General features: G+C 45.5%; 1 protein-coding gene across 13 annotated transcripts in view; it reads right to left on the bottom strand.

The window, feature by feature from the left end:
• The window catches only part of TACC2 (transforming acidic coiled-coil containing protein 2), a 273,260-nt gene that overhangs the window by 206,699 nt on the left and 39,204 nt on the right, over window positions 1–27,357 (bottom strand). For 8 of the 13 annotated variants that reach the window (XM_033180494.1, XM_033180500.1, XM_033180552.1 and 5 more), the window contains exon 3: window positions 14,876–14,935. The exons of 4 other annotated variants lie outside the window; for them this stretch is intronic. In XM_033180494.1, coding sequence (XP_033036385.1) covers window positions 14,876–14,935 — 60 coding nt within the window. Of the gene's footprint in view, window positions 1–5,747; window positions 5,865–14,875; window positions 14,936–27,357 lie in introns of those variants that run through there. One more of the 13 variants, XM_033180561.1, reaches the window with a different exon arrangement.

Genomic DNA, 27,357 nt, shown 5'->3' on the forward strand with positions numbered 1-27,357 from the left:
TAGGAGTCTCTGAAAACAGAAAAACATTTATCAACAGAGCCCCCACCACAGCATTCAAGATAAGGTCGTTCACTTGCTCTGCCATCCAACGAAGCACCTACTATGCGTGGCACTGAGCTAGGCCTTGAGGATACATGGGGAGCAAAGCAAAGGTGGCTGCTGCTCTCATCCAGTGGGGAAGAAACAAAGTCCAACAAGCAGTAGCAGTTCCAACTGAATGCTTTAGTAGAAAACCAAAACTGGGGACACCTACCACACTTTGGGGTCACTAGATCCCTAGGAGAAGTAGAGCCATTAAAACTAAGACTTGAAAGTGTCCGATTTGTTTGCGGCACTCCTGAGATGAAAACACACTTCCCTCCCTCCACACCGATGGCTTCACATACCGGAATTCAGCTGGAAACCTAGGGAAAAAACTAACTGGAAGAAGAAAATGACGAACCCTTAGAAATTCGGACCCAACCACTTGGGATCCTAACCCCTCTGAGAGGAGGCCACCTTTTCTTCCGCTCCAGGGTAAGCTTGTCCACTGGTTAGTGGATTTGTTGTTGTTGTTTTTATAAACCATATTCCTACAGACTAGTTGATTTTTTTTTTTTTTTTTTTTTTTTGAGGCTGAGTCTTGCTCTGTCGCCCGGGCTGGAGTGCAGTGGCCGGATCTCAGCTCACGGCAAGCTCCGCCTCCCGGGTTCCCGCCATTCTCCTGCCTCAGCCTCCCGAGTAGCTGGGACTACAGGCGCCGCCACCTCGCCCGGCTAGTTTTTTTTTTTTGTATTTTTAGTAGAGACGGGGTTTCACTGTGTTCGCCAGGATGGTCTCGATCTCCTGACCTTGTGATCCGCCCGTCTCGGCCTCCCAAAGTGCTGGGATTACAGGCTTGAGCCACCGCGCCCGGCCTAGTTGATTTTTTAAAACCAGGATGCAAAAATATAAGGCTCAGTCAAAACTAAATCATAGGACAGAGATGAGATTAAAAAAAAAAAAAACCTTATTTAAATGATGCTATTTTCGTGTAATATAAACATCAGAAGAAGGGGAAGGGCTTCTGTAAGCCCCAAGCCGTATTTCCCAAAGCAGTGACTGTCTTTCATTTTGTTTCCCCAGCGGTGACCCTGTGCCCCCACCCCAAACAACACACACCCCTCGTTCTGGGATGAGGTCTGCCTTCTTTTAGGAACAGGTCCACCCATACCCTCCGTCCCTGAGGTTCTCATGGAAAATGCCAGTCATAGTGCCCCATGTCCCTGCCCACTGGAGTGTACATGAGACTCAGGCCAAGCCAGGACCTTCTATGGGATTCCCTGAAGAACCAGGGCAGTTCCGGTGGGGGTGTTCTATAGAAGGTGAGTGCGGGAGTCACCTGCAGCCGTCTCCAGCTGTGGTGGAAGAAGCTGCCACAGCAAGAGACGGCAGAGCTTGCAGGCAGAGAAAAGTTGAGATGTCAGGCAGAGGGAGCAGCCCCGCTGGGGCCAAAGCCTCATTCTGTCCTAGCCATCTGGGGGCTCTATGAGGAGGCCGCATGCATTGCCCTTTTCACCTTAGTGGGTACAAGCTGAATTTCTGTCACTAGCAACTAAGAGTGCAGTCCCTGGTCCACCTCTCATCCAGATGAGCTGCACCAGATCCGCTTGGAGGAAAACAAAGTATTCCCTGGTCAAACACCTTTGACAAGTGCTACATAATATAGGCCTCTTTTAGAAATTCACAATGCACATGAGCATAGTCAAGATTCTGAGTTCTACAGCAGAATAACTTACCGAATTTTAACTCAGAGTTCACCAGAATTTCTTCACCACAGGACTCTTTGTTTATGTACCACAGTTTAACATCTTATAGAACTCATGTTACGTGGAACACACATTTGAAGACAGCACAAGACCTCACTTCTTTCTAGCTTGCTTAAATCTAGCAGATGATGCAAATCTGTAGGACAGACATTCCCTAGCCCATGGGCACCTTGGTGAAAATCAGAAGGCGGCACTCCTCTGGGCCAAATGCATGGGCTAGAAGCAGACAATGCCACTGTGTGAATTAGAAACAGCTTCCCCATCCAGGTGCGGTGGCTCATGCGTGCGATCCCAGCACTTTGGGAAGCAGAGGTGGGAAGATTGCTTGAGCCCAGGAGTTCAAGACCAGCCTTGACAACATGGTGAAACCCATCTCTACAAAACAGAAACAGAAATAAACAGGGGAAAGGAAAAGAAGGAAGAGGGAGAGAGGGAGGGAAGGAGAGAGGGAAGAAGGGAAGGAAGGGAGGGACGGAGGGAAGGAGGGAGGGAGGAGGGAGGGAGGGAGGAGGGAGGGAGGGAGGAAGGAAGGAAGGAAGGAAGGGGAAGAGAAAAAAATAAGGCTCCTTTCCTCCCCTTACCCATTGCTCACAGTCTAGGGAGACTGACCCCAGTCCCATGGCTGCAGGGGTGTGAACACAGAGGGCACCCAATGAGGATAGTAGGTATGGCTCCTGCCTGGAGGTGAAGCAGACAGCCCCCAAGGTCCACCAGGAAGGGAGGGTTCCCACCCATCAAACTCTACCAACCTCTAGCCTATGGATTTTGTAAATTAATCCTGGCATTTCTGCAGGACATGTGAAAGCAAATCATCTGCCTAGTCTGCACCTGGGGACTTCTTGAGACCATCAGACTTGTTGGATAGGCTGTAGTCTTTGACCTTCAGACACCAGCCTGAAGCGCAAGCTAGCTTTGGCTAGGGTTCCCCTACCTGGTGCATTTCTCTGAGCGGCTGGCTATCTGTGTTCATCCCATTGTGTCCAAAGGTAAAACATAAAGATGCTTCATCTCTCAGGCACCCATACATTCTAGTGCTAACGTGAATACTACAATACAAAAATGTTCCTTCATTTTAGCTGAAAGACAGAATATGGGGGGAAATAAAACAACAGCAATAAGTGTTCCTGTTATTGAGCACTTACGAAGGCCAGGCACTGGGCCAGTATCTTTCCATGAACTATGTCATTGAATTTGCACAACTGTCTTAAGAGAAAGATGGATATTTGTGTCCCTGTTTTAGAACTGAGGCTTTGAGACGTTTAGTAACTGAGCCAAGACCACACAGCAGTGGAATCTAGACATAACCGATCATCTCTGATCCCAGAACCAGGACAGGGCATCTCTGTTTGATCCCTTCCATGGGGCGGTGTCGAAGGAGGCAGAGAGAGCTGGGGATGGTTCCTCACACGAGAGGGGGCTGCTGACCCAGGGTTGGCCTGACCTCCTTGCTGGCTAAGCCATTCCCTTAATGAGTGCCCCTGCCCTGCCCCAGGGGCCTCAGCCTCTTGATCTGTGCATCCAAGAAGACAATCATCTCCATAGGACAATGTCAAGACCATGGAAACTTTAAATCACCTTATAAGTTCACACTCTATAATCCTCATTTTCAGAGAAAGATTATTATTATTATTATTATTTTGAGACAGAGTCTCGCTGTGTTACTCAGGCTGGAGTGCAGTGGCACCATCTTGGCTCACTGCAACCTCCACCTCCCAGGTTCAAGTGATTCTCCTGCCTCAGCCTCCCAAGTAGCTGGAACTACAGGCGCCCACCACCACGCCCCGCTAATTTTTGTATTTTTAGTAGAGATGGGGTTTCACCATATTGGCCAGGCTGGTCTCAAACTCCTGACCTTGTGATTGGCCCACCTCAGCCTCCCAAAGTGCTGGAATTACAGGTGCCACCGCACCCGGCCAAGACTCTTTATCTATAAATTATAAATCTTTGGATGCATGATTCTCACATTTTACTATAATAACTCAAGATTAACAATACAGAGTGGGTGGTATTTTTAATCAGGGTCCTGCATTTTTGAAATTTTAATCCAGTTCCTACTTGTCTGACTGCCATGCAAACCTCAGCTCCTAACACCTAAGACCAGGCCCCCCTTTCAATCACCAGATGACCTGCAGTAAAATATTCTGCAAATAATTTAACAGATAAATCTCGTGCCCAGTATTCCATGAAGAAAATTTCTTTAAAGTAATTCTGGAAAGAAGACGAATAATAGCCCAGACAGATGCAAACAACAGATGGCATAAGGAGACAGATCTTTGCTCCGAGTCCAGGGAAGAAAGGGACCACGGGCTACATTTCCTCAGGCAGACGGACTATAACAAGGGCTTGGATTTGTCTTTGAAGAAGAAAAAAAAAAGCAGGCCTCTCTCCCTTTTCAGCTCCACTTCTCTTTCTTTTTTTAAAAAAATTATTTTATTATTATTTATTTTTATTATTTTTTTTTGAGGTGGAGTCTCACTCTGTCACTCAGGCTGGAGTGCAATGGTGCTATCCTGGCTCACTGCAACCTCTGCCTCCCATGTTCAAGTGATTCTCCTACCTCAGCTTCCTGAGTAGCTGGGATTACAGGCACACCCCACCACGCCCAGCTACTTTTTTGCATTTTTAGTAGAGAAGGGGAGTCACCATATTGGCCAAGCTGGTCTCGATCTCCTGACGTTATGATCCACCTGCCTCAGCCTCCCAAAGTGCTGGGATTACAGGCCTGAGCCACAGCACCCAGCCCACTTCTTTTTCTAATAGAAAGCTAACCTGCAAGAATGATACTAGTTCTCCCCAACAGAAACGTATCTGGATGGAGTTAAAAGCGACAAAACTCTCTGTGTGAATGGCACATTGCACTTTTCAAAGCTCTTTGACATCCATCTGATTCTTACAAAATCCCCGTGAGCTATACTGGGCAGGTAAAATCATATTTTCCATTTTCCAGATAAGAAACAGAGAGGCTTGCCTTCCGCCCTCTGCAAGTCTCCCACCTTGAAGTCCAATGCTCTTTCCACAAGAATACTGACACCCAAAATTTACATAGCACTCTTTCTGCTACAACAACAGCAACCTAATTATTATGAACACTTTCTATGTGCCAAGTACTGCTCTTTTAAGTGTTTTACATATTTAAACTCATTCAATCCTTAGAGCCCGGTGTTATAGCTAAGAATACTGGGCACAGAGATGTTAAGCCACTTGCCCAAGGTCACACAGCTTGGAAGTGGTGGAGCCAGGATTTGGACCAGGATGGTTTGGCTCCAGAGTCTGTGCTCTTGTCCCTGCCTTATGCTGCTTCGCCATACAGTGGAATTCATTGCTTTATGGTCACTGCCATTTTGCTGCCATGCTCCAAGGAACTATAGCAATTGAACATTTGAGGATAATGTGGTATAGGAGCCTAGATTTGATGCCCAGAATAGCACCTGGCACAGAAGAAGCAGTCCATAAATATTTGTTGAATGTATGAAAAATAGATTATTCTTATTTAGTCTGGTGGTCACGTCTGCAAATCGAAGGACATACCCTCAGCCCTGGGAGCTCTCTCTTTTGCCACATTTCCTAGTGTGTTTGAATCCCGCTTCCTGTTCCCCATCTTAGAGATAGTCAAGCTTTACTGCTTACTGGATTCCAAAGGACCTGTGTGTCAGCAGGCGTCACTGCAAAACAGCATGCATTTCTAAAGTTACTCCTTACACTTCCAAATCACAGCCTGGAAAAACAATTGGCAAGCCTTACAGAACACGTGCTACTTGCCCAGTTGCTTCTTCAAATCTTTCCTTTGCTGCCATTGCTGAGTAAACAAACAGTCTTTCCTTGGCTCTGGAACACTCCAGAGCCTGGAGTCTATTTTAAAGCAATCTTTAAACATTTACAGCAATTTTCCAGTCCTAAAAAATATACTTTGTAAGGAGCTAAAGCATTTCGCCATCTAAAAAAAAAAAAAAATCCACTTACCTCTTAAATGCTCCATCACTCTAGACCACTGCCCACTGGTTATGCCAATAGAGTTAATGAAACCATGCTTAATTCACATGGTTAGATCATGACCACAGTGTCTGCCCAAGTCGCCCCCTCTTTGAACAAGCTCCTTGGGAGCAGCCTGACTGCAGGTGAATGCTGGGAAGTAGACCAAAGGTCATCCCCATGGCATTAGGAATCAGATTTCAGAAACAACTGCCAGGCTGGCCAAATATGGAGGACAAACACATGCTCCGTGCTAGAGCCAGCCGGCTGCCCATCTTCCCCTTGAAGGGAAGGCAGATTCTCACACCAGTTCTGCTAGATCCTCCCAAATGCTTCTTCACCTCCAAGAGGGCACAAAAGATTGACGAATATAGGTTCCAGAGGACACCTCAGCCTAACCTAGCAGGCACTCTGTCAGGCCAACGAATGACAGGCTGCCAGGGTGGAATTTCAGCGTTCTGCAAACGGAATGTTTTCTGATGTGATACATCATGATAGAGCAGAATAACTGAATAAGCTCCGAAGTCCGAGAGAGCTGGGTTTGAGTCCTCACCCCTCCTTTAAAAGATGGAAAACAACAGAATAGAATTTGACGGGTGTTTTGATGATTATTCCTCATGAATAGTAAGGGCTGAGTCTAGGTTCTGCGTAGACACTGATGACTAAAACAGGCATGGTGTAAAATGTTAACTTTAGGAGAAGCTGGGGAAGCATCTGTATGGGAGTTCTCCGTACAATCTTTGCAACTTTTCTGTAAATCTGAAAAATATTCTAAAGTAAAAAGTTGGCCAGGCACGGTGGCTCATGCCTGTAATTGGATGGTCAGAAAACCCAAATCCATGTGCCCTTGGTCAGATCAGTTCCCCTCTCCAAGCCTCTCTCCAACACTTTGGGAGGCCGAGGTGGGCAGATCACTTGAGGTCAGGAGTTCAAAACCAGCCTGGCCAACATGGTGAAACCTCCTCTCTACTAAAAGTACAAAAATTAGCCAGGCGTGGTGGCATATGCCTGTAATCCCAGCCACTCAGGAGACTGAAACAGGAGAATTGCTTGAACCCAGGAGGCAGAGGTTGCAGTGAGCCAAGATTGCACCATTGCACTACAGCCTGGGCGACAGAGCAGGACTCCATCTCATTACAAAAGAAAGAAAAAAAGAAAAGAAAAGAAAAGAAGGAAAGAAAGAAAGAGGAAACTCTCTGCTGTCATGAAGATTGAATTAATTCTTGCTGCTTAATTTGCTCTTTGCTCAACTTCTTTCACGTTAAACACAGTTAAAGCAGCTCAGATGCCCACCTGCAGCCTGTGGAAATGCTGCCTGTCCTGCACTGGCTGAAGCTGCTGTAATGCTGAGTTCCTTGAGTTCCTCAAGAGCTAAAGAAGGAACCTTCAAGTTAACCTTAGAGCACCAAGCGTAGCTTTAAACAAGATGTGCACATATATATGGCACTTTCCTCTGTCAAGCAAAGTAACAATAACCACACAGGACCTGAGCAACAGACAACCTCAGCCTTTCTTGATGACCAGATCCTGGGGACGGCTCGCATACACAGATTCTCCTGTCCCCCCGGTCCTCTGTTCCTCAGATGTCCACAGTGCTGAGGTCTCCTTCAGGAGCAAACTTCATCCAGGCCATATCTTGTACACAGAGCAGGGACCCGACCAGGGGAGACCTGCCCAAGCTGGGGGAGGCGTGCCTGCTGAGCTGGCTCTAGGTCCTTCTGATGTTGCCTACTTCCTGCTCATCTGCAGCTCTGAGCTCAAACATAAGATCCCCAGGAGTGCCTTCCCTGACACCCAGGCTAGGTCTGGGGTCTGTGCACCTGTCTTCTTGCTTCATAGCATTGATCACAGTTTCTAGAGTTGAAAATTATGTTTTTTAGGACTTGCTACAGAAACACCCAGACAACAGAAGTGTTAGAATGGAGTTACTGAATGATGATATGTTTTCAAGTCAGATCATTCTAATGATAGGATTGAATGTCTTTTCTTCCTTCCCACACAGTCAGAGCCATAGATGGGAATCATGACAGTCCCACGGCCAAGGGCAACTCCAGAAAGTGGTAATGCAGGGGTTAGGGTTGCCCTTCCCTTCTGAAATCCACATGCGTGGAGCTTGGAGCCCGGGTGTCCCCTGTAGGGCTCTCCAGAACTGAACAACTGTGAAGCCCACCTTCAGCATTTGGGGCTGTGGGCTGGCATGGCCCTTATTTCACCATAGAGCTTTCTACACAAGTCATGATGCACGAAACCCCCAGAAGGGCTGTCGAGTGGAGACAGCTCTCATCACAGCATCGCCACCATCTCTTTCCCGGAGAGAGACACACATAAGCCAGGACCCTGACACTCTCAGGGACAGGTGATGCTCCCCTGGGCTGTTAGACATTCCCCCCAACTTCCCATTGGACCGTGTCCTCCCACTCCCCAAACGAGTCACCCTTTAGAGCTGTGGTTATACATACGGCGTTCTCTTCATTTCCAACCACCAGGTGGTGCAATATCTCACTTGTGCAAGTGTACTTCAGTAACGGAGGCTGCTTGGAGCCTCCTGAGAACAGCCTCCCAAGAGGCCTAAGTGAGTCCATTCCCAAAGGAAGGAGCAAGAGTAACAACTAGGACTCAGCTTGCTGCAAAAGGCACCCACAAGGGGGCCGGGCTGAGGCTCCATGGTCCCAGCTCAGTAAGAGGAATCCGATTAGCGGACAGAACAGGTTTCAGGCTGAGTGTGGCAATTTTCCTCTGTCAATGGCTTCTCTTCCCTCAGGAACAGAGAATAGAACCCAAGCCTACCACTAAAATTGAGAGTTTCAATAGCATTTGTGCTGACAAAACAAGAAATCACAGGATACGAAGGTAAGACTATAGTGATGTTATTAAAACGGACTTCTTGAATAAGATAAATCAGTTTGTAATTAATGCAACAATTAATTGTTGTCAAAAAGTGTCAAAAGCAAATATTGCTGAAATAAACTGCCGGCTCACTGCCTAGAGGCTCCGAGGAAAGGTCCTGTTGTGCTTACCTCCCTGCCTCCCTCATCTTCCTGAAGGCCCAGTCCTCCCAGGCACTTGTTGTCCCCCAACACCACATCTCAGGCCGCCACAGACCCTGCTGCCTCATCTGACCTTGTTTCCACCCCCACCTTCCAATTCCCACACTTTTTTCTGCACTCAGATCAGCAGTCTGAACCCTTATATCCCAGGATCATCACAGAACAGACCCTTAACCTTCCCACCTTACCCATGCCAGCTGTCCTTTGAGAACCTACCAGGTTCCCACCCTCTCAAGGGGAGGCTGATTTTCCTTCCACAAGCCCAGAAGATCATGGCTTCAAAATAGAGTCAGGAGGTCAGGCATGGTGGCTCACACCTGTAATCCCAGTACTTTGGGAGGCTAAGGTGAGTGGATCACCTCAGGTCAGGAGTTCGAGACCAGCATGGCAACATGGTAAAGCCCCATCTCTACTAAAAAATACAAAAATTAGCCAGGCGTGATGGCACATGCCTGTAATCCCAGTTACTCCAGAGGCTGAGGCAGGAGAATCACTTGAACCCAAGAGGCACAGGTTGCAGCGAGCCAAGATTGCACCACTGCACTCCAGCCTGGCTGACATAGTGAGACTCTGTCTCAAAACAAAACAGAAAAAAAGCAAAAAACACAAAATAGAGTCAGGAACCTTGTGCACTCCCCCGTGTTCTTTCTAAGCCATTTCGCATCCCCCCACCTGCAAAACTCAATGTCCCTTAATGCTGTGATGCTGTAACCGAGTACACCATTTTTCTAAGAGAAAGAAAATGGTTTTAATTATTATTTCTTCTTTTCTCTCTCCTTTTCTCATGTTCCTCACTTCCTACGTAGCTCTTTAGAAATGCAATTATAACCTTATAGCCTTGACTTTCCCTTCACCAGACACTCCCTACAGGACAAGCTTATCTGACTATGTGCTCACTTAGAAGCTTCAGAGCCAGAAAGCTCTCCCACCAGGAAATTCCCTCAAGAGACAGCTGTCAATTTCCAACCTCAAGTACGCCCACGACAGAACTCTTTCCCACCTGGAGAGCATCTCAAGACAATGACCACCTTAGAACCTAGTTTTGTGCCAGCTGGACCACCTGGTGCATAAGGCACTGAAGTGAGCCCAGTGGTCCCCCACCTGCTCGCTCCCTGCCCGCCTGCTGTGCATGCAAAGTCCCCCCTTTAAAAGTCCCTGCTTTCTGCCCCAAAACCAAAGCAGTGCCCTCAAAAAGAGAAGCCTGTACTTTTTCCCCTAAGCTAAGCTTTGGAATAAAAAGTCACTTTTTCATGTCAGCCCTCACTCTTGTTTTTTGGTTTGTGTGTTCATTTGTTTTTTGAGACAGGGTCTCACTCTGTCACCCAGGTTGGAGTGCAGTGGCGCCATCTTGGCTCACTGCAACCCCTGCCCCCTCTCCTCCAAGGGCTGAAGTGATCCTCCCACCTCAGCCTCCTGAATAGCTGGGACCACAGGTGCACACCACCACATCCTGCTAATTTTTTGTATTTTTAGTAGAGACGGGGGTCTCGCCATGTTGCCCAGGCTAGTCTCAAACTCCTGTAGCTCTTGTTAATTGGACGCTACAAGTGGTGAGTGACTGAAGCTTTGGTTTGGTTACAACGCTACTGAGTGCACTCCTTTTACCCTCCGAGGTATCTCCTACAAAAACAAACAAAAAACCACAAAAACCTACAAAAAGCCTCACCTGGGAGCCTGGCCTCCTAGGTTTCTTGCTCTCTATTATCCCCAGACCTCAGCCCCATCCAGAATAATGAGCCAAACACAGCTGAGAGGCTCAGCCCCTTGATCGTTGTGTACGAGAGAAAGAATCAGGCACCGTGACTGTTGAGTTGCAAAGAATAACCCAAGACCCTGAGCTTGAAGCAGAGGAGATTTACTCACACAGATGGGTATACCTGAGGGACTGCAGCTCCTGCGAAGGCTCAAAGACCATCTCCCTGAACAAGTCACGGGGACTCAACAAAGCAAAAGCCAGAGAGTTTTGGACGGAAATGTGGCTGATTGGTTTTAACCAGTCCTTCGCTTGTCAGTTTCCAATTGGCCAGTTTGAGGAGCTCAGCCTGACTGAGTGCTGAGTCTCAAATCTGCTGAACCCAGACAGAGCTGGATACAAATTCACCATCAGCTGCTCTGCTTCCTCCTTAGAGAGCCCTGACTGCTGGGGTCTCACCCCCATGGTGAGTGAGCACACAGGCTCAAATCCCAGTGAAATGCTCTTTTTTCATCATGGCTTTGTACCACAAGTAGAAGAAAGCCAGACTCCTTACCAGGGCTGGTCGGGACCTACAAAAATGAGCCCTCACCCACTTCCCTGGCTGCACAGCTCACCACAATTTGCCTCATCCACTTTTCTCCAGCCACTCTGGCCTTCTTTGCTGATCTTAAAGTACAGCAAGCTCATTCCTCCCACACCTGTTACACTATTCCTATACTATACACACCTGTTACCTTATTCCAGAATGTTCCTTTTCCAAAACCTTATGTGGCTGTCTCCTTCTCAGTCCACCAGGTGTCTACAGAGAGCTGTCCCCTGCACTGCATCAAAAATAGCCCAACCACAATGACATACTACTTCACACCCACTAGCATGACTGTAATTTAAAAACAACAACAACACAAAGTAACAAGTGTTGAGGAGGATGTAGAGAAACCAGAACATTCCTACATTGATAGTGGAAACATAAAATGGTGCAGCTGCTGTGGAAAAGTTTAGTGGTTCCTTAAAAACTTAAACATGGAATTATCATCTGATCTAGCAATTCCACTTCTAGGTATATACCCGAAAGAATAGAAAGCAGAGCCTCAGATACATACGTGGACACCCATATTCATCACAGCATTATTCACAACAGTCAAAAGGTGGAAGCAACCCAAGTGTCCATCTACTAAAAATACAAAAATTAGCTGGGTGTGGTGGTGCACGCCTGTAATCCCAGCTACTCGGGAGGCTGAGGCACGAGAATCACTTGAACTTGGGAGGTGGAGGTTGCAGTGAGCCGAGATCTCGGCCACTGCACTCCAGCCTGGGTGACAAAATGAGATTCTGTCTCAAAAAAAAAAAAAAAAAAAAAAAGAACGGATTTGCAAAACGTGTTCTATACATACAATGGAATATCATTCGGCCTTATAGAGAAAGGAAATTGTGACATGCAGCAACATGGGTGAACCTTGAGGACATTATGCTTAGTGAAATAAACCAGTCGCAAAAGTGAAATAATAATCACATACAAATACTATATGATTCCACTTACATGAGGTACCTACGGTAGTTTAATTCACAGAGACAAAGTAGCCAGCTGCAGTAACGCATGCCTATAATTCTAGCTACTAGGGAGGCTGAGGAGGGAGGACTGATTGAGCCCAGGAATTCGAGGTTGCAGTGAACTATGATTGCACTACTGCACTCCATCCTCGGCAAAAGAATAAGACCCGGTCAGAAGGAAGGAGGGAAGGAGGGAAGGAGGAAAGGAAGGAAAGAAGGAAAGAAAGGTTCTCAAGGGTTGGGGAGAGGGAGAGTGTGGGCACAGAGTTTCAGTTTGGGAAGATGCAAAAGTTCTGGAGATGAATGGTGGTGATGGTTGCACTGCAATGTACTTAATTCCACTGAACTGTCCACTTAAAAATGGTTACAATGGTAAATCTTATGTTATATATATTTTACTGCAATAATAAAAAATAAATAGCCACCTGACCGTGGTTACCATTGGAAATTTTATGATGCGTTTTTTGCCTATTAGCGCCTCATAAGGAAGCTTCATTCGACTAGATCACAGCCGAATTGTTCACTGCTGATTCTCAAGTGCTAGAGCAATGCCTGGTAAACAATACATACGCAGTAAAGTCTCAAATGTATTTACTCACTGATGTCTGTTTATTCACTTGCTTATCTGACTCCTCGATTGGCTGTAAGTTCCAGAGAGTAGGGCCCTTGTTTGTCTTGCTTCTCTAGAGATCACAGCACCTAAATAAGTACCAGCTGCCCAGCAGGGAGGGGCTTCCCATATGTCTACCAAGCCAATAAAAAACCATATCCACATCACATCACGACGTGGGAGCTTGTGACTGAACTCTTGAGCTCTGCTGCAAAGCGCTATGGAAGACCTCTGTGAGATGGAGCTGGACAAAGTGCTCTTCCCCTAACAGGGACACCCGTGGGAGCCTGGACTAGGATCCCCCAAGATGGCTTCTGATCTCCAACCTGCCACTGATTTGTGGCAGTGAGTAAGTCCCTTGTCCTTTGGATCCACCATGCACAAAACTGAAAAATAATGGAGGTGGGCCAGATTAATGTTTCTTTCCAACTCTGATTCCAGAGCTCTTTTTTTTTTTTTGAGACAGAGTCTCGCTCTGTCGCCCAGGCTGGAGTGCAGTGGCGTGATCTCGGCTCACTGCAACCTCTGCCTCCCAGGTTCAAGCGATTCTCCTGCCTCAGCCTCCTGTGTAGCTGGGATTACAGGCATGCGCCACCACGCCCGGCTAATTTTTGTATGTTTAGTAAAGACGGGGTTTCACCATGTTGGTCAGGCTGGTCTCAAACTCCTGACCCCGTGATCCGCCCACCTTGGCCTCCCAAAGTGCTGGGATTATAGGCACGAGCCACTGCACCTGGCCCCAAAACATTTTCTTCCAAGAGCTATCTTGCATTATAAGGCCATATAGGGTAAGTTGCACTGGTGGAAGGGTCAGGGGCAGGAAGCTGGATTCTCCCCTCTCCACTTCCTCTTTGTCCTCAGCCAGTCCAGGAAGCATTGCTATTGGCTCCAGGATTTCCCAGAACCCAGTTTGAAAACCACTGGCCCAGCAGCCTGAGTGACCCAGAGTTCCAATTCTCACTCCTCCACTCACCCAAATGACCCAGGATGATTAACCTTCCAAGGTTCCTTCTGAGTCTACAAAACATGAGTCATCAGCCCAGATCATGGGATAATGAGGAGAAGCAGATGAACTCACACCTATGAAAAGGTTTCACAATGCTCTATGCAAATGGTTATTTCACAACCTTAAACATCACTGCTTGCTGGGATCTGCAGAGGAACAAATGCATCAGGTGCACCCACCTAACAGCCATCCTCCAGGGGAGAGCAGCTTTTTCTTTTTTTCTTTCTTTTGAGACAGAGTCTCACTCTGTCACCAAGGCTGGAGTGCAGTGGTGTGATCTCGGCTCACTGCAATCTCTGCTTCCCAGATTCAAGCACTTTTCCTGCCTCAGCCTCCTGAGTAGCTGGGATTATAGGTGTGTGCCACCACGCCTGGGTAATTTTTGTATTTTCACCATGTCGGTCAGGCTGGTCTTGAACTCCTGACCTCAAGTGATCTGCCTGCCTTGGCCTCCCAAAGTCCTGGGATTACAGGCATGAGCCACCGCACCCAACCCAATCTTTTTAAAAAGACCATTTCACCTGGATGACTGCCACACCTGGCCAGGTGTGAAGGGGACTTCAGAGCAGGCCAGTGAGGAGCCAGGGGTTTTACAGCCTCACCCTGACCACACCCATAAACACACACTAACCTCAAGGTCCTCTCCAGGAAAAAGTACTGTGAGATGATGCAAAGTTCCTTATTTACCATCTTCCCCAGTGGATGGCAAACACTTTGGGCAGAGCTACAGGAGCGGAACTCAGCTAGCACATTGTTGCATGATACTGACAGCTGATTCAGAATTTAATCTTCTTTTACAACGATTCGGTTTTGCTCACAGGCGGCAAAGGTGGGGTCCCCACCCCATCCCCAGCTTCACTTGCGGACAAATCATATTAAAGTAGAAGAGTTCGGAGGGGTTAGTACTGGCTCCCAGCATCTGCGTTCCTTTCTGCTGGTAACATAAGCCTTATTCAGCACTGTGGAACATATCAACCAAGCCAGTTCTTGGACAGGCACACTAAAATACTATCCTAAAAAATCTAAACATAAACTGTCGATTTCGACTGTGTTTTACAATTTATTTGGGATGGATGGAAGAAGCAATGGAAGAGAGAGGAGGAGAAAACCTAAATATATAAATGCACATGCCACACCAAATGTTTGCAACCATCTAGACGTTAGGAAGGGGCTTGAGAGGGAAGCCATGCAGAACAGCACATTCCCCAGTACCTGTGGGGGCTCAGGGTTTGGAGGCCACAGGATGACGTTATGCAAGCCGGCGTCCTCCTGCTGAAATGCAAAGGGATCTCACCGTTAGGACAGGTCACAGGGAACAGGACCAGATGGACAATCTTTGCTGTTTTCGTGGGGTTTTGTTGTTGTTGTTGTTTTGTTGGTTTTTTGAGACACAGTCTTGCTGTGTTGCCCAGGGTGGAGTGCAGTGGTGTAATCTCAACTCACTGCAAACTGCACCTGCCAGGTTCAAGCGATTCTCCTATCTCAGCCTCCCGAGTTGCTGGGATTACAGGTGCACGCCACCATGCCCGGCTAATTTTTGTATTTTTAGTAGAGATGGGGTTTCACCATGTTGACCAGGAAGATTTCAAACTCCTGACCTCAGGTGATCACTCACCTTGGTCTCCCAAAGTGCTGGGATTACAGGCGTGAGCCACCACGCCTGGCCATTCTGCTGGCAACATAAGCCTTATTCAGCATCGCGGAACATATCCCAGGCCAAACCCAGGAGTCATGCTCCCACGCTGCCCACGGCGTCCCAGAAATGAGACAACAGAGAGAGAGGAGGAACCAGGAGCCCGAGGGTGTATGAAGTACACAGGGCCAGGACTGTGCAGGCCTGTCCCTCACCCTTTGCCCTGGTGACACAGCTGCTCCTCAGTGCCCGGTCCTTAATCTGTGAACAGGAGGTTTCTTCAGACTTGCATCTTTCCTTCCAAACATTCCCTAGCAAGCAGGATTCAGGGACCTCCAAGTGCACTCATACTCAGAGTCTCCTGAGGGGCTAGGGGCCTGGGTGCGATGAGGAGTGTGCCCACTGGGGCAGAGATAGCAGTGTGGAGGTGTTCACAGTAATCCAGGTGTGACAGGGTAGGGTTGTGACAGCAGGGATGGGGAGGAGAAAAACTGTTAGAGAAGATCATTTCACGGATATGTGCTGCCTTTATGTCCTTTGAGAAACTGCTCCAAGGGATATTGAAGCGGCTGGTATAGAGCTGGGCCCACCTTGGCCCTATTGGGGTGAGTGTACGACTCACGTGGCTATCAGAGTGTCCCATATTCTGGGCACAGTGATTGACTTCAGAGAGGGCACATGACACAATCAGGGTCACTCAGATTCCTTATGGGAGCTGATCAGGAGGCTGAGGCTGGGCGTGGTGGCTCATGCCTGTAATCCTAGCACTTTGGGAGGCCAAGGCAGGTGGATCACCCGAGATCAGGAGTTCAAGGCCAGCCTGGCCAACATAGTGAACCCCCATCTCTGCTAAAGAAAAAAAATAATAATACAAAAATTAGCTGGGGGTGGCGGCATGCACCTGTAATCCCAGCTACTCGGGAGTCTGAGGCAGGAGAATCACCTGAACCCAGGAGGCAGAGGTTGAAGTGAGCCAAGATCACACCACCGCACTCCAGCCTGGGTGACAGAGTGAGACTCTGTCTCGATAAAAAAGAGAAGGCTGGACCGTTGGCTGGAAGAAGCATGGAAGGCTGGCCCTGCCAAGGGCATCTTTTCCACCAGGCTGGGGGCACCTCCCTGGGCACCAGGGAGTCACAAAGGAAACTAGAGCACGACCCAGTGAGAGGGATCCCCAGAGCCATCTTTTGAATCTCTGGACTCAGCCACTATTGCAGCCAGAACCTCTCTGTGGGCTTCTCAATTCTATAAGCCAACAATCCCTTTTTCTGCTTATGGTCACTGAAGATGGTCTTTTATCTCTTATTACTTTAAAAAAAGTTCTAATTAGCCAGAAATTTGGAAGGCCAAATGGCCAGGCCATTCATCAATTAATTAATTAAACATAGGGTGACTTATCAGATGTGGGGGTGGGAGTGGATGGAGTCAGGGATGACCCCCAGATTTCTGTCTTGGATGGCCAGGTGGATCATGGTACCCAAGAGGGGGATCACAGGATGATGAGCATTATGGGGGCAGAAGCTGAGTTTGGGTTGGAGGGACTTGGGATGGCTGTGAGTCACCAGGTACAGATAGGTCTGGAGCCCCAGTTCCCTGGGAGAGCCCTGAGTCTCGTAGCCAGACACACCCACGCTTCATTCCTACTTGTTTCTCTACCAAAGACAGACCCTCGTCTGGTCCTGGAATCCTAAAGGCAACCCCACTTCTCCAACCTCAGCCAGACATGACCCAAACCTCCGCCAAACTGGGTCATGTCGGGCTGAGGCTGGAGAAGTGAAAACTTGCAGAGCTAGGAAAACATCTGATCACTCAAGCAGAATGAAGACTGAGGAGGGGAGATGGAGTCAGGAGCTGGTAGGAGGTGAGAAATGAGGGACAGGTGGAGTGGGATGCGGGTATTGAACCCCCACACCAGCATTTTAACCTTTCTAAATAGTAAAGATCTGAAGCATTAAAACATCCATCACCTGCAAGGATGCAGTGACACAGGCACTCATGCCCTGGTGGGAGAAGTGACATCACTATTTTGGAAGGCATTTTGACAATGTATATAGCAAGAGCCTTTTGAAAGTACTATCCCTTCGTTTGACACTGCAATTCCATTTCTAATGAGTCTATCCTAAGTAAACAATGTACATTCAATTCTGGACAGTGAGGTTTCATGAAAGTAATGAGGAGAAAAATGTAACCCATTTTCAATGTTGCCTATATTCAGGTAGAAATTCATTGCAGGTTAAAGAAGTTTACCCACCTCCCCTGGGCGTTCTGTTAAAGCAGCTAAGTCAAATGTTCCTGTATTCTAGGGTTTCTCAACCTCAGCACTGTTGACATTTAGTACTGGATAATTCTTTATTGTGGGGGACTGTTCTGTGCATTGTAGAATACTCTGTAGCAACACTGACCTCTACCTACCAGATGCCAGTGGCACTCTATCTCTGAGTTGTGACAACAAAAACTGTCATGAGATATTGCTAAATGTCCCCTGAAGCACAAAATCACACACCTCCCGCCCCATCCCATCCCACCCCCTGCCCACTGCTCTATCTTGTTTATAGCCAGTAGTGGGGCCTGCAGGGAGCTTGGGGTCCAAAAGGATCCATCAGACCCCAAAGAAGTGGTTGAACCTGAGCTGCTTGGTTTGTTAATGAGCAGGACTAAAGGCCAAAATATGTCTAGTGGCCCGTACTGTGCACATTGAGGGCACTCACCCGATAGCTGTGCCCTTCTCAACTCTAAAACACAAGACAGAACATTCCTTTAAGTGGAAATTACTGGGAGACATGCCCGGAGCCAACCCCAGCCAGCAGGCACGTTTGTTTGGCCCACAGAGTGCTTAAAAATAATTGAAATTAGTTGCCAACATTTTTTTTAAATGTAAGATTTCTTTACATAATCTCTTCTAGAAAACAGGATAGGAGCAAGCACTTCCCAACTCATTTTGTGAGGCTAGTATTGTCCTGATACAAAAACCAGACATAAAAGAAAACTACAGAGCAATATTTCTTACGAATTTAGATACAAAAGTCTTCAACAAAGTGTTAGCAAATTGAATCCAACAATGTGTAAAAATAATTATTCAAGACTGGTTCAACATTTGAAAATCAATCAGTGTAATCCAATATATCAACAGATCAAAGAAGAAAGATCATACAATTACATCTACTGACACAGAGAAGGCATCGGGCAAAACCCAACTCTCATTCATGATAAAAAAAACCACAGCAAACTAGGAATAGAGAACTGCCTCAATTTGATTACAAGTATTATGTTTAACAAAAAAACTACAGCTAATATCTTGCTTAACAGTGAAAGACCGAATGCTTTCCTCCTCAGACTGGGAACCAGGGAAAAATGTCCCCTCTCACTGCTCTTGTTTAACACAGAACTGAAAGTCCTAGCCACTGCAATAAAGAAGAAAGGAGAAGAGAAGAGAAGAGAAGAGAAGGAGGGAAGGAGGGAGGGAGGGAAGGAAGAAAGGAAGGAAGGAAGGAAGAAAGGAAGATAGGTTGTACAGAATGGGAAAAACTAAATAAATAAAACTGCCCTTATTTGCAAATAAAGTGATTATGTACATAGAAAATTACAAGAAATCTACAAAAACAAACAAACTTCTTGGAACTAATAAGTTAATTCAGCAAGGACACAGGATACAAAATCAGCATGCAAAAATCATTCATTAGTAATGAACACGTGAATAGCAAAATTAAAAACATGATACCGGCCGGGCGCGGTGGCTCAAGCCTGTAATCCCAGCACTTTGGGAGGCCGAGGCGGGCGGATCACGAGGTCAGGAGATCGAGACCATCCTGGCTAACATGGTGAAACCTCGTCTCTACTAAAAAATACAAAAAACTAGCCGGGCGCGTTGGCAGGCGCCTGTAGTCCCAGCTACTTGGGAGGCTGAGGCAGGAGAATGGCGTGAACCCGGGAGGCGGAGCTTGCAGTGAGCTGAGATCCGGCCACTGCACTCCAGCCTGGGTGACAGAGCGAGACTCCGTCTCAAAAAAAAAAAAAAAAAAAAACATGATACCATTTACAGTCACTCCAAAGAAAATCTAATACTTAGGTATAAACTTCTAATACTTAGGTATATATGCAGTTTATATAACTGCATATATATAAACAAAATATATGCAGGATCTATACATTGAAGATTACAGAAATGATAATGAAAAAGAAAATAGGCCCAGCATGGCGGCCCACACCTGTAATCCCAGCACTTTGGGAGGCTAAGGTGGGCGGATCAAAAGGTCAGGAGATCAAGACCATCCTGGCCAACATAGTGAAACCCTGTCTCTACTAAAAATACAAAAATTAGCCAGGCGTGGTGATGGCCACCTGTACTCCCAGCTATTTGGAAGACTAAGGGAGGAGAATCGCTTGAACCCAGGAGGTGGAGGTTGCAGTGAGCCGAGATCATGCCACTGCACTCCAGCCTGGGCGACAGAATGAGACTCCATCTCAAAAAAAAGAAAGAAAAAAGAAAAGAAGGATGACCTAGGGGGCGGAGCAAGATGGCCGAATAGGAACAGCTCCAGTCTCCAACTTCCAGCGTGAGTGACACAGAAGACTGGTGATTTCTGCATTTTCAACTGAGGTACTGGGATCATCTCACTAGGGAGTGCCAGACAATCGGTGCTGGTCAGCTGCTGCAGCCCGACCAGCGAGAGCTGAAGCAGGGCGAGGCATCGCCTCACCTGGGAAGCGCAAGGGGGAAGGGAATCCCTTTTCCTAGCCAGGGGAACTGAGACACACAACACCTGGAAAATCAGGTAACTCCCACCCCAATACTGTGCTTTAAGCAAACGGGCACATCAGGAGATTATATCCCACACCTGGCCAGGAAGGTCCCACCACCACGGAGCCTCCCTCATTGCTAGCACAGCAGTCTGCGATCTAACCGCAAGGCAGCAGCAAGGCTGGGGGAGGGGCGCCCGCCATTGCTGAGGCTTAAGTAGGTAAACAAAGCCGCTGGGAAGCTCGAACTGGGTGGAGCTCACAGCAGCTCAAGGAAACCTGCCTGTCTCTGTAGACTCCACCTCTGGGGACAGGGCACAGCTAAACAACAACAACAAAAAAAGCAGCAGAAACCTCTGCAGATGCAAACGACTCTGTCTGACAGCTTTGAAGAGAGCAGTGGATCTCCCCACACGGAGGTTGAGATCTGAGAAGGGACAGACTGCCTGCTCAAGTGGGTCCCTGACCCCTGAGTAGCCTAACTGGGAGACATCCCCCACTAGGGGCAGTCTGACACCCCATACTTCACAGGGTGGAGTACACCCCTGAGAGGAAGTTTCCAAAGTAAGAATCAGACAGGTACACTCGCTGTTCAGCAATATTCTATCTTCTGCAACCTCTGCTGCTGATACCCAGGCAAACAGGGTCTGGAGTGGACCTCAAGCAATCTCCAACAGACCTGCAGCTGAGGGTCCTGACTGTTAGAAGGAAAACTATCAAACAGGAAGGGCACCTATACCAAAACCCCATCAGTACGTCACCATCATCAAAGACCAGAGGCAGATAAAACCACAAAGATGGGGAAAAAGCAGGGCAGAAAAGCTGGAAATTCAAAAAATAAGAGCGCATCTGCCCCTGCAAAGGAGCACAGCTCATTGCCAGCAACGGATCGAAGCTGGTCAGAGAATGACTTTGACGAGATGAGAGAAGAAGGCTTCAGTCCATCAAACTTCTCAGAGCTAAAGGAGGAATTACGTACCCAGCACAAAGAAACTAAAAATCTTGAAAAAAGAGTGGAAGAATTGACAGCTAGAATAATTAATGCAGAGAAGGTCATAAACGAAATGACAGAGATGAAAACCATGACACGAGAAATACGTGACAAATGCACAAGCTTCAGTAACCGACTCGATCAACTGGAAGAAAGAGTATCAGCGATTGAGGATCAAATGAATGAAATGAAGCGAGAAGAGAAACCAAAAGAAAAAGAAGAAAAAGAAATGAACAAAGCCTGCAAGAAGTATGGGATTATGTAAAAAGACCAAATCTACGTCTGATTGGGGTGCCTGAAAATGAGGGGGAAAATGGAACCAAGTTGGAAAACACTCTTCAGGATATCATCCAGGAGAACTTCCCCAACCTAGTAGGGCAGGCCAACACTCAAATTCAGGAAATACAGAGAACGCCACAAAGATACTCCTCCAGAAGAGCAACTCCAAGACACATAATTGCCAGATTCACCAAAGTTGAAATGAAGGCAAAAATCTTAAGGGCAGCCAGAGAGAAAGGTCGGGTTACCCACAAGGGAAGCCCAACAGACTAACAGCAGATCTCTCGGCAGAAACTCTACAAGCCAGAAGAGAGTGGGGGCCAATATTCAACATTCTTAAAGAAAAGAATTTTAAACCCAGAATTTCATATCCAGCCAAACTAAGTTTCATCAGTGAAGGAGAAATAAAATCCTTCACAGATAAGCAAATGCTTAGGGATTTTGTCACCACCAGGCCTGCCTTACAAGAGACCCTGAAGGAAGCCCTAAACATGGAAAGGAACAACCGGTACCAGCCATTGCAAAAACATGCCAAAATGTAAAGACCATCGAGGCTAGGAAGAAACTGCATCAACTAATGAGCAAAATAACCAGTTAATATCATAATGGCAGGATCAAGTTCACACATAACAATATTAACCTTAAATGTAAATGGACTAAATGCTCCAATTAAAAGACACAGACTGGCAAACTGGATACAGAGTCAAGACCCATCAGTCTGCTGTATTCAGGAGACCCATCTCACATGCAGAGACATACATAGGCTCAAAATAAAGGGATTGAGGAAGATCTACCAAGCAAATGGAGAACAAAAAAAAGCAGGGGTTGCAATACTAGTCTCTGATAAAACAGACTTTAAACCATCACAGATCAAAAGAGACAAAGAAGGCCATTACATAATAGTAAAGGGATCAATTCAACAGGAAGAGCTAACTATCCTAAATATATATGCACCCAATACAGGAGCACCCAGATTCATAAAGCAAGTCCTTAGAGACTTACAAAGAGACTTAGACTCCCATACAATAATAATGGGAGACTTCAATACTCCACTGTCAACATTAGACAGATCAACGAGACAGAAAGTTAACAAGGATATCCAGGAATTGAACTCATCTCTACACCAAGCAGACCTAATAGACATCTATAGAACTCTCCACCCCAAATCAACAGAATATACATTCTTCTCAGCACCATATCGCACTTATTCCAAAATTGACCACATAATTGGAAGTAAAGCACTCCTCAGCAAATGTACAAGAACAGAAATTATAACAAACTGTCTCTCAGACCACAGTGCAATGAAACTAGAACTCAGGACTAAGAAACTCAATCAAAACCGCTCAACTACATGGAACCTGAACAACCTGCTCCTGAATGACTACTGGGTACATAACGAAATGAAGGCAGAAATAAAGATGTTCTTTGAAATCAATGAGAACAAAGATACAACTTACCAGAATCTCTGGGACACATTTAAAGCAGTGTGTAGAGGGAAATTTATAGCACTAAATGCCCACAAGAGAAAGCTGGAAAGATCTAAAATTGACACTCTAACATCACAATTAAAAGAACTAGAGAGGCAAGAGCAAACACATTCAAAAGCTAGCAGAAGGCAAGAAATAACTAAGATCAGAGCAGAACTGAAGGAGATAGAGACACAAAAAACCCTCCAAAAAATCAATGAATCTAGGAGTTGGTTTTTTGAAAAGATCAACAAAATTGACAGACCGCTAGCAAGACTAATAAAGAAGAAAAGAGAGAAGAATCAAATAGATGCAACAAAAAATGATAAAGGGGATATCACCACTGACCCCACAGAAATACAAACTACCATCAGAGAATACTATAAACACCTCTACGCAAATAAACTAGAAAATCTAGAAGAAATGGATAATTTCCTGGACACTTACACTCTTCCAAGACTAAACCAGGAAGAAGTTGAATCCCTAAATAGACCAATAGCAGGCTCTGAAATTGAGGCAATAATTAATAGCCTACCAACCAAAAAAAGTCCAGGACCAGATGGATTCACAGCTGAATTCTACCAGAGGTACAAGGAGGAGCTGGTACCATTCCTTCTGAAACTATTCCAATGAACAGAAAAAGAGGGAATCCTCCCTAACTCATTTTATGAGGCCAACATCATCCTGATACCAAAGCCTGGCAGACAGACAACAAAAAAAGAGAATTTTAGACCAATATCCCTGATGAACATCGATGCAAAAATCCTCAATAAAATACTGGCAAGCCAGATTCAGCAGCACATCAAAAAGCTTATCCACCATGATCAAGTGGGCTTCATCCCTGGGATGCAAGGCTGGTTCAACATTCGCAAATCAATAAACGTAATCCAGCATATAAACAGAACCAAAGACAAGAACCACATGATTATCTCAATAGATGCAGAAAAGGCTTTTGACAAAATTCAACAGCCCTTCATGCTAAAAACGCTCAATAAATTCGGTATTGATGGAATGTACCTCAAAATAATAAGAGCTATTTATGACAAATCCACAGCCAATATCATACTGAACGGGCAAAAACTGGAAAAATTCCCTTTGAAATCTGGCACAAAACAGGGATGCCCTCTCTCATCGCTCCTATTCAACATAGTGTTGGAAGTTCTGGCTAGGGCAATCAGGCAAGAGAAAGAAATCAAGGGTATTCAGTTAGGAAAAGAAGAAGTCAAATTGTCCCTGTTTGCAGATGACATGATTGTATATTTAGAAAACCCCATCGTCTCAGCCCAAAATCTCCTTAAGCTGATAAGCAACTTCAGCAAAGTCTCAGGATACAAAATTAATGTGCAAAAATCACAAGCATTCTTATACACCAGTAACAGACAAACAGAGAGCCAAATCATGAATGAACTTCCATTCACAATTGCTTCAAAGAGAATAAAATACCTAGGAATCCAACTTACAAGGGATGTAAAGGACCTCTTCAAGGAGAACTACAAACCACTGCTCAGTGAAATCAAAGAGGACACAAACAAATGGAAGAACATACCATGCTCATGGATAGGAAGAATCAATATCGTGAAAATGGCCATACTGCCCAAGGTTATTTATAGATTCAATGCCATCCCCATCAAGCTACCAATGAGTTTCTTCACAGAATTGGAAAAAACTGCTTTAAAGTTCATATGGAACCAAAAAAGAGCCCGCATTGCCAAGACAATCCTAAGTCAAAAGAACAAAGCTGGAGGCATCACGCTATCTGACTTCAAACCATACTACAAGGCTACAGTAACCAAAACAGCATGGTACTGGTACCACAACAGAGATATAGACCAATGGAACAGAGCAGAGTCCTCAGAAATAATACCACACATCTACAGACATCTGATCTTTGACAAACCTGACAAAAACAAGAAATGGGGAAAGGATTCCCTATTTAATAAATGGTGCTGGGAAAATTGGCTAGCCATAAGTAGAAAGCTGAAACTGGATCCTTTCCTTACTCCTTATACGAAAATTAATTCAAGATGGATTAGAGACTTAAATGTTAGACCTAATACCATAAAACCCTAGAAGAAAACCTAGGTAGTACCATTCAGGACATAGGCATGGGCAAGGACTTCATGTCTAAAACACCAAAAGCAATGGCAGCAAAAGCCAAAATTGACAAATGGGATCTAATTAAACTAAAGAGCTTCTGCACAGCAAAAGAAACTACCATCAGAGTGAACAGGCAACCTACAGAATGGGAGAAAATTTTTGCAATCTACTCATCTGACAAAGGGCTGATATCCAGAACCTACAAAGAACTCAAACAAATTTACAAGAAAAAAACAAACAATCCCATCAAAAAGTGGGCAAAGGATATGAACAGATATTTCTCAAAAGAAGACATTCATACAGCCAACAGACACATGAAAAAATGCTCATCATCACTGGCCATCAGAGAAATGCAAATCAAAACCACAATGAGATACCATCTCACACCAGTTAGAATGGCAATCATTAAAAAGTCAGGAAACAACAGGTGCTGGAGAGGATGTGGAGAAATAGGAACACTTTTACACTGTTGGTGGGACTGTAAAATAGTTCAACCATTATGGAAAACAGTATGGCAATTCCTCAAGGATCTAGAACTAGATGTACCATATGACCCAGCCATCCCCCTACTGGGTATATACCCAAAGGATTATAAATCATGCTGCTATAAAGACACATGCACACGTATGTTTATTGCGGCACTATTCACAATAGCAAAGACTTGGAATCAACCCAAATGTCCATCTGTGACAGACTGGATTAAGAAAATGTGGCACATATACACCATGGAATACTATGCAGCCATAAAAAAGGATGAGTTTGCGTCCTTTGTAGGGACATGGATGCAGCTGGAAACCATCATTCTTAGCAAACTATCACAAGAACAGAAAACCAAACACCGCATGTTCTCACTCATAGGTGAGAACTGAACAATGAGATCACTTGGACTCAGGAAGGGGAACATCACACACCGGGGCCTATCATGGGGAGGGGGGAGGGGGGAGGGATTGCATTGGGAGTTATACCTGATATAAATGACGAATTGATGGGTGCTGACGAGTTCATGGGTGCAGCACACCAACATGGCACAAGTATACATATGTAACAAACCTGCACGTTATGCACATGTACCCTAGAACTTAAAGTATAATAATAATAAAAAAATTAAATAAATTAAAAAAAAGAAAGATGACCTAAATAAATGGAGAGACATACCATGTGTTCACAGATTGGAAGACTCAATATAGTAAAGAAGTCAATTCTCCTCAAATTAATCTATAATTGGACTATAATTCCTATCAAAATCCCAGAAAGTATTTTGTAGACATGGACAGATTTATTCTAATATTAACATGGAAAGTTAGAGGTGCAAGAATAGCAAAAACAATTTTGGAAAAGAATAAAATGAGATTTCAAGCCTTATTATATAGCCACAGTAATCAAGACAATCAATGGACAAGAATAGGAAACCCTGAAACAGAGCCACACAAATATGCCTAACTGATTTTTGACAGTGGAGCAGGAATGGTTTAATGGAGGAAAAATATTCTTTTACAAATGTTGTTAGAAAGATGGACATTCTGGCCAGGCACGGTGGCTCACGCCTGTAATCCCAGCACTTTGGGAGGCCGAGGCGGGTGGATCACGAGGTCAGGAGATCGAGACCATCCTGACTAACACGGTGAAACCACGTCTCTACTAAAAATACAAAAAATTAGCCAGACGTGGTGGCGGGCGCCTGTAGTCCCAGCTACTCGGGAGGCTGAGGCAGGAGAACGTTGTGAACGCAGGAGGCAGAGCTTGCAGGTAGCCGAGATTGTGGTACTGCACTACAGCCTAGGCAACAGAGCGAGACTCCCTCTCAAAAAAAAAAAAAAAAAAAAAGATGGACATTCATAGGTTAAAAAAAAAAAAGAACCTCAACCTCAAGATAAAGAGAAGACAAGCCACAGGCAGGGAGAAATTATTTGCAAAAGACACACTTTATCCAAAATATACAAAAAACTTGTAAAACTCAACAATAAGAAAACAAACAACCTAACTTTAAAATGGGGCAAAGACCTGAACAGACACCATACCAAAGGAGATACACAGATGGCAAAAAAGCATATGAAAAGACGTTCCACATCCTATGAGAAATGCAAATTAAAGCAACAAGATACCACTATATACCTATTAGAATGACCCCAAATCCGGAATACCGACAACATCAAAGGCTGGGGAGGATATGGAACAGGAACTCTCATTCACAGCTGGTAGGGATGCAAAACGGTACAGCCACTTTGAAAGACTGTTTGGTGGTTTCCTACGAAACTAAACATACTCCTACATGATTCAGTAATCTCGCTCCTTGGTATCTACCCAAAGGAGCTGAAAACACGTCTGCACAAAAACCGGCACACAGACGTTTATAGTAGTTTTATTTATAATTGCCAAAACTTGGAAGCAACCAAGATGTTATTGAGTAGATCAATAAACTGGTACATTCAGGCAATGGAAAATTATTCAGTACTAAAAAGCAATGACCAAGTAGTGAAAAAACATGCAGGAA

This window comes from Trachypithecus francoisi, unplaced genomic scaffold (assembly GCF_009764315.1).
Source record: "Trachypithecus francoisi isolate TF-2019V2 unplaced genomic scaffold, Tfra_2.0 Contig01579, whole genome shotgun sequence".
Lineage (NCBI taxonomy): Eukaryota > Metazoa > Chordata > Mammalia > Primates > Cercopithecidae > Trachypithecus > Trachypithecus francoisi.